We start from the raw sequence: 8,015 nt of genomic DNA, 5'->3' as shown, positions 1-8,015 counted from the left end.
GAGCCGCGGGCATCACTTGGTTCCCTGAAGGCTTCATCCGCAACAACTCCTCAACACGGCGGCGCACGAGAAGACGTGGCCCAGATGGTCAGGAGATGAGGAATTTAAACAAAGCCTCCATTGGCTGCATAGATGTTGACATAAACGGTGGGCACATGGGCCCTCCACACTGGTCAGATGAGGATGATGATGGGTCAGCTCCGCCACGAGCGAAGCGAGCGCGAGGACCTGGAGACGCTAACGGTGCACCAGGAGGTTACGCGTCAGACCACACTGCTATAACGGACTACGAGGAGGCAGGGCATGAGCCCAGGGTATGGACGCAGCAGCACCTGGACGCGGCCGACATCCGCGTGCCGCCCAGCATGATGACACCACCGGCCATCGTAAGTTTATTTTGTTTTATCTACAGACTGAATGGTAAAATATTAACGATACTAAATGTGTGGCTCAAATCTTGTTTAGTTTTTTTTTTTTATATTAGACTTTTGTTATTTTACTAATATTTCCTTCCAACTAAGCTCTGAACTTGTAAGATATTGTTTACAATAGTTGAATGGCGGGTTTCGAACCCTCGACCGCTAAATCGGTAGTCTGTACCCCAAACCATTGGGTTATTGGTACTTAGATTATACAATTACGTACTTTAGATTTCAGCTTTTCTTAACACCGCACGCCAAGTTCGTGTGTAGTGTGACCATGCGTTGCGTAATTATTCATCTCTCGATTAAGTTAACTCAGCTCTAAATTGATATTTAGTTTTATCTTATACGTGAAATTTCAACAAATTCATAAAAAAATCCGTCAACTCTAATAAAGAAAGCTATTTAGCTTTCCATGTAGAAGTCATCTTAAGAAGTTATTTCCGTATCGCAGCACGACAGCCACGTAGACGTGAACGCGCGTGGGCCGCTGGGAATGACACCGCTGATGGTGGCTGCCATCCGCGGCGGCGCGCTGGACGCCGGCTCCGACGCAGAAGATGAGCAGACGGCACACATCATCTCCGAGCTGGTAGCCCAAGGGGCGCAGCTTAACGCAGCCATGGATAAGACCGGCGAGACCAGCCTGCATCTTGCCGCAAGGTAGACAAAATTAGCTTACTAGATATTTTTAGCACTCATACTTAGTAAAACAACTAAGAGCGGGCGTATACCTTTGATTAAAGTATCACACAACTGTTGTGCGATTGTCTGATTGTCGACTGTTAGTTGCACAACTAATAGAGTAGTTTGCTCTTCATAAAACCTCATAATCAAAGCGAGACTAAACAATTGTGACAGTTTAGTCAAAGGCTTGCGGGCGATCTGTATTCTCCCAAATTATTTTCTATATCTGTGTCAAATATAATCCGTTCAGCCGTTTTAATGATATTTAGTAATAAATATATATCCATTTAAATTCACTAACACAATTTTTCTAGATACGCACGAGCGGACGCCGCCAAACGTCTATTGGACGCGGGCGCGGACGCCAATTCGCAGGACAACACTGGCCGGACGCCGTTGCACTCCGCCGTCGCCGCGGACGCTATGGGCGTCTTCCAGATACTGCTTAGGAACAGAGCCACTAACTTGAACGCTAGAATGCACGATGGGACCACACCTCTTATACTTGCTGCTAGGTAAACAGGAATACATAATACTAGCTGTTGCTCGCGACTTTGTCCGCGTGGAATTAAAATATAGTAAAAAAAATATCGCAAATTCGTCTGTGGGAGAAGAAATATTATTAAAAAAATACAGCCTATGCTACCTAGTAATAACGTGGCTTTACAATTATTTTTTTTGAAATCGTGTCAGTAGTTTTTAAGTTACTTAAAAAAATACAAATCTTTTCTCTTCATAATATTAGTATAGATTCTAGAATCTCGCGAATTCGTCGTCAGAGAATAAAATAACTATATTACTCAGGGATCAAATAACTTTCTAATGTCGAAAGATTGTTTTAAAAAATTTCCCTACCAGTTTTAAAGGAATCTAATACATTCTATTACAGAAAATACACCAAAATCTGAAAAAAACCCTTAAAGTAATAAACAGAGTTAAGTTATTTGATAAAAGGTATTATATCTGTCTACAAAAATCAAAACGTAAATGTCTCATGTCTCAGGTTAGCGATAGAGGGTATGGTGGAGGACCTGATCAACGCGGACGCGGACATCAACGCGGCTGACAACAGCGGCAAGACGGCGCTGCACTGGGCCGCCGCGGTCAACAATGTAGACGCAGTCAACGTATTGCTTGTACACGGTGCTAATAGGGACGCACAGGATGACAAGGTACGCATCCCGTTTTTGCAACACTGAGGGCTAGTCCCAACACTGGCTGATAGAGGCTCAGATAGCTTAAAAATGACGTCACTGTCAGGTAACAAAATCCGATATTTTTATCACATATTTTACACGTTGGATTGTTATCAGACACTTTACAGACCCTAAGTCAGTCCTACAAGATTCTTATAAGTAAGCTATCTGAGATCTGAGCCTCTATCAGCCAGTGGTGGTACAGGTCCTAAACCATATAAAATTGCCTAAAAGACGCCCCCGGAGTCCCTGAATGGTCGTCTTATCCTTACACCAGTATTGCCAATACGATTGTCAGTAGCGCCATCAGTCTGCAAGAAGTATATATACTGACAATATTAGAAACGCCATCTATTGACAGATAGATAACAACATAATCGAAGGATAATGATCAAAATTAAAGTAAGTTACCAAGTTACAGGAATTAAATAAAAATGAAAGAAAACTCAGTAGTACAATTGAGTAAAAGCAATAACAAATAAGTCAGAATATAATCTAAAAAAGGATAGGTAGACAAATCTGCAAATGTGGACGTGTATGGACTTCAGCCGCTTCGTTATATCGGAAAATTCTGTTGACCTCCACGATACAAGTTTGTCACCTTAAACTATGAAACAAAAAAGAGAGGTCAGAAGAAATGTGAATACCGTAATTAGTGCATTTATAGTAGTGCAGTATAGTACAGTATCTAAATGTATGATGAGTTATATTATTGATTTTGTAGGACGAGACGCCATTATTCCTGGGTGCTCGTGAGGGTTCGTACGGCGCGTGTCGAGCGCTGCTAGACGCGCTCGCCAACCGCGAGATCACCGACCACATGGACCGGCTGCCGCGCGACGTCGCCCAGGAGAGGATGCACGACGACATCGTGCGGCTGCTGGACGACCACTGCCCGCGCCCGCAGCACCACCATCTGCTGCGTCAGTACTTACTACGTAATGTACAGTTGGGGAAATGGGTTTTAAAGTCGTTATCGTCTCGTACACTTTGCGTCTAAACGTAAAGATGATCAGTTCCTAATTATTATTTTTCAGTTGTGTAAGAAAATTACTGCTACCTGATTGGTTAAATACAAAAAGGGGTGCAGTTTATCTTGATTTAATTTGACTTGATTAAGGAATGGGGCAATTTCTTAAAAGTGGAACACTAACTTTCCGTGACTGTACACTTTTCTTAAAATGACATTGGTCTTAAAATAGTTATCTCTTGTAACAAAAATGTCTAGAAAAATAAGTGATCTGGCATGTCAAATTTAATCACTATTTAAAGACTTGAAAAAAATCTTTTAATTCCATGTGACCACGATTTTTCAGTATTACAATTTCATATTTGTGCATAGTTGAGTATCCTCACAATAATGTTTTTTTCCAGCATCCCCCAACCCTCACCCGCAGCTGATCAGCCAGCCGACAGTGATAGCTGGCGCGGGCAAGGGCAAGCCGAAGAAGGCGCGCGCCAAGCCCGGCCCCGACAGCCCGCAGGACCAGCCCTACGACAACAACATGCACCTCGCGCAGATACGACGGTAACATATCTGTCTACCCCTTTCTAAACTCCATATAATACGAATTTGTGTTTAAAATCCAATAAAAATACCTTTGAGAATAAAGAATCCGAAAACCTTAGTAACGATTTAAATAAATGATTTACAGTAATTTACTTAATTACAGGAAACCGAGTGTAAAAAAGAACAATAAAAAGGTGGCGCAGGAAGTGCCGCAGAGCGTGGAGAGCCTCGGTTCCAGTCTCAGTCCAGTTGAATCGCCGCTGCAAAATTTACAGGTATCTTTGCAAAAACAACTTAAAACTCGTAAAAATCCTAAATAATACTACATTAGATACTTTACATTGTTTGTATTAATCTTGGGTTAGATTAAACTTTGCCGTTTTATCTAAAATAAAAGTAAAAAACGCTTTTAATGTTTTGGTCCTTCGAGCACGATACATTTATTCCCTTCTTTGTTCTATCATTTATTGTATAATAGTAATAAATCTATCATTATACATTTATAGACAAAACTATTTAGAAACGCTTATTGTAATTTGTATTGAATTTGTCTATAAAAGAGTTGGGTGTTTATCCAGGACTTGCCGTCGCCGTACGACGCGACGTCGCTGTACTCGAACGCTATGGCGCAGTTCCCCGGCATGGAGCCGCTGCTGCAGCACAAGCAGCCCCCCAGCTATGAGGACTGCGTCAAGGTAACCTCCCATACCACACGCATCTACTCACCCTTGTCCCTACAGAGGGTCGGTTGCCTGCTCCATACATTTCTATCAGCAACTATATCTAAATTCACAAACTTAAGACGGCACACGTTCCCGTGCGGCTTCATCCGCATACGATTATGAAAACTTTATTTTATAATTCAAAACAATTCTCAATTGCAAATGTCAAAAATCAAATGCACAAATAACAACGAAGGCCTTTGAAATTGGATAACAATTGCCGTTACCATGGCAACCTTGCTTCTTAATTGTCACCTTAGTTTTTGTCCCTTTCTCACATATGAGTTTTTTTAGATTAATAGCGTTAAAGTATATAGTTTCAAGCGTGTTGTAATTGTAGGCTTTATTAAAGAAATGATTATTCAAAAACATGCTGTGATTGCTGACATCCTACGCCAGTGTTTTTACGTTTTATTATATTAGTATAGATATAAATATATATGAGAGTTTGTTTATATAATAGTGTATAATGTAACAGTATTTGTTGCAGACGGGTCAGACGCTGCAGTACGGCGGCGGCGCGCTGGGCGCCTCGCTGTCGCCGCCTTACTCCAACCACTCCCCCACGCACAGCAACCACACCACCTCGCCGCACGCGTATATAGGTATAAACTCTACAAAACCACTTTTATTTACTCAAATGGTTAAACTTTTAATTGCAAAAATCATAATTCAAACGCATAAATGCCATTGCCATTGGATATCTATTATTTTTACCATGGAAATATTGCTTCAGTGCAGATATTTGATATTTTCTAATAAATTCAAGCACTTAATAAAACAACCGGAAAATATGTCGCCTAAAGCGTAAAGTAAACGTAAGGTTTTTTTTAAAACAATATTATTCAAAAACATGCTATATTTTATGCTGTATTATCATACTATATAACAAAGAAATGTGTGTTTACGCATAAATAAGTATAAATTTTAACATAAGCCTCAAATTTTACTTCAAGCAGATATTAAATATTCATTACCTACACGATTATAGCTCTTAAAGCCTTAGTAATAACGTTCAAATTCGTTTGCCAGGTTCGCCATCGCCGGGCAAATCGCGGCCGTCGCTGCCGACGTCACCAGCGCACATGGCGGCGCTGCGCCACTCGCACCANCACCAACACCAGCTGGATGCCGCCACGTATTCAGCTCTCGCACATCTTAGTAAGTATGCACTTGCGTCTCCTCCGTCGATTAGCGGTAGACAACGCATCCGCTATTGCGAATGTCTCAGCGGTCGCTCCGCCATTTTGACGATTTCAGGTGGCCGCTTGTTCGTTTGCCACCCAATTATAAAAATAACTTGATACAAAGAGAGATATTTGCCATTGTTTCTTGTTGCTATTGAACTACGGTAAAGGAAATATCCTCCCATAGGAGAAAACTAAACTTGGAGTTGGCCGAATTCAGTTTCGTTTGTTTTGCGACAAACGATATTTTGATATCTAAAACTTTTTCATAAATATAGTCATTTTTGTGTTTTTTGTGGAAAATATGTTCAAAACAACACTACAGAGTAGATGAAAATACAAAATTGATTAAAAATGAACAACTATAATGGACCTGGAGCATTTTAAATTGTCGACAGTCAATATGTTTAGTTTATGAGCTATCAAAATAAAACGCCCAAAAAACATTTCTGGAAACTATAGATTTGGGCTTAAGTTTTTGTCTATCTTTTGTCCCAGTGGCCTGTAAGAGATTCCTGATGGGAAGGCCTCTCTTGCTTTTGTAATAGATTTGTTTAAGTATATTTATAGCAGTATTTGTGCAAAAATTATTAAACAAATAAATGATTTTAGATTTGTTTAGTTTTCTACTAGGATGATGTGTTCGTGAGATGAGTTTTGTGGCGATTTCTTTGTGGATATAGTGATAAGTGTTGAATCTCCTTCCAGGTGCTAATGGGCAGCACAACGCGCAGCTGCAGGCGGTGATGACGCACGCGGCGGCGCTCGGACAAGTGCAGGGACATCACCCCGCGCTCACCAATATGATATCAGGTCAGTATTACAGACCATATTCTAAATAAATTGTTCTAGAAAACTTTAAACTCCTAAATCTTACTAAATTTCTTTAAACATACATCTTCCGCCCGCGACTCCCTCTGCGTGGAATTAAAAACAAAAGTAGTTCTTTCAGACTCTCCTCTATATGTATGCCAAATTTCATTGAGATTTATTCAGAATTTAAGATATATTTTCTAACAAACATCCATCCATCCTTTCGTCTATACTAATATTAATAACATAGTAACATATTTTATTTTGCTATATTTCTAGACTAAGCCTAATAGAGAGTTAACGTGAGTCAAGTACTCAGTACTTAGTGTCATTTCGAGATGCGAATTTATAGTTTTTTTACTAAATCAAGAACTCATTTCCATAATCAGATTTAGTACCAGTTAAAGATTTTTTGTTGCTATTTACGCATATGGTCAAATTGCCCACAATCGGAAATTTTATTTTATTATTAATGAGTTGTTTTGTTTTACTTGTTTTAGGGATAGGTCTGTATGGTAGCTGGGGCATTGGCGATACTTTCCCGACGCCGTCTCCGGAATCCCCAGACCAGTGGTCATCGCCATCGCCACAGACACCGTTAACGCAATCGCCACATTCAGACTGGTCCGACCGCGCGGCGCTATCGCCAAACGACATGCAACAGACAAACAAAGGAGCCACTGAAGCCATTTATATATAAACTGGGAACATAACTATGCCATTTTGGACTTTATGTATGTAAACATAAGATTGATATTCAATTTGATATTATAAATCCGAAAATGTTTTGAACATTGCAAATTTTTTGAAGTATTTTTGTAATTTTTAACACTTTGACGTTGGTATAAACTTTTTTTGGTGCGTATTTTAAAATAAAGGTGTTATTAAGGTACTATAGGTTGACTCGATTTTTCTCAGTTGAATGACATTTAATAATGTGCTTTTCTCGAATATAATCTCAAGGTGCTTGCGGTTTTTGATAGACTGATTTGTGTCGCCATGACAGCCCTAGCTAGCACTAGTTAAACTCGATAGGACAAGAATGTTCGTATTTAGTGATTCTCCATTGACGTTTAGTGACTATAAATAGTGTTTTTTTTTAATTTTTAGCAAAAGAATATAGGAACAATTGTAACATTAGTAATTGAAAAATTATTAATAGTTTCAAACGATACGTTTTGCACTATTAATAAAATGAATTTAAATTGCATTTTTTGTAATTGTTAGCATTTTTTTGTATACGTGAAAAATCATATGTAATTTTTTAATCTACTAAAAGATTGTAAATCTTTTTTACCGCGTTTTTTTGTAAAATGGAGTTTCACGAGAATACATTGATCGGATATGAAATTGTTTGTTGTTGAATTTTTTTATTATTAGCTTGTTTATATGACAATGTGTTTTGAAACATTAAAAAGCGGGAAATCTATTTAATGAGATTGTTTTGATTAGCGACATGAGCGGATATTATTTATGTG

At 39.2% G+C, this 8,015-nt stretch overlaps 1 protein-coding gene across 1 annotated transcript in view; it reads left to right on the top strand.

Annotated features, from left to right (window-relative positions):
- LOC106107771 (neurogenic locus Notch protein) overlaps positions 1-7,742 on the top strand; it is a 118,154-nt gene extending 110,412 nt beyond the window's left edge. The window contains exons 21-32 of the mRNA XM_013288773.1: positions 4-386; positions 877-1,085; positions 1,424-1,624; positions 2,113-2,281; positions 3,030-3,228; positions 3,680-3,833; positions 3,979-4,090; positions 4,394-4,510; positions 5,028-5,142; positions 5,570-5,698; positions 6,433-6,537; positions 7,038-7,742. Coding sequence (XP_013144227.1) covers positions 4-386; positions 877-1,085; positions 1,424-1,624; positions 2,113-2,281; positions 3,030-3,228; positions 3,680-3,833; positions 3,979-4,090; positions 4,394-4,510; positions 5,028-5,142; positions 5,570-5,698; positions 6,433-6,537; positions 7,038-7,237 — 2,093 coding nt within the window. The 3' untranslated portion in view covers positions 7,238-7,742. The remainder of the gene's footprint in view (positions 1-3; positions 387-876; positions 1,086-1,423; positions 1,625-2,112; positions 2,282-3,029; positions 3,229-3,679; positions 3,834-3,978; positions 4,091-4,393; positions 4,511-5,027; positions 5,143-5,569; positions 5,699-6,432; positions 6,538-7,037) is intronic.
- The last annotated feature ends 273 nt before the right edge of the window (positions 7,743-8,015 follow it).

This window comes from Papilio polytes, unplaced genomic scaffold (assembly GCF_000836215.1).
Source record: "Papilio polytes unplaced genomic scaffold, Ppol_1.0 DF821845.1, whole genome shotgun sequence".
In the NCBI taxonomy this organism is placed as follows: domain Eukaryota; kingdom Metazoa; phylum Arthropoda; class Insecta; order Lepidoptera; family Papilionidae; genus Papilio; species Papilio polytes.
This window is presented reverse-complemented; position numbering and strand designations above follow the sequence as displayed.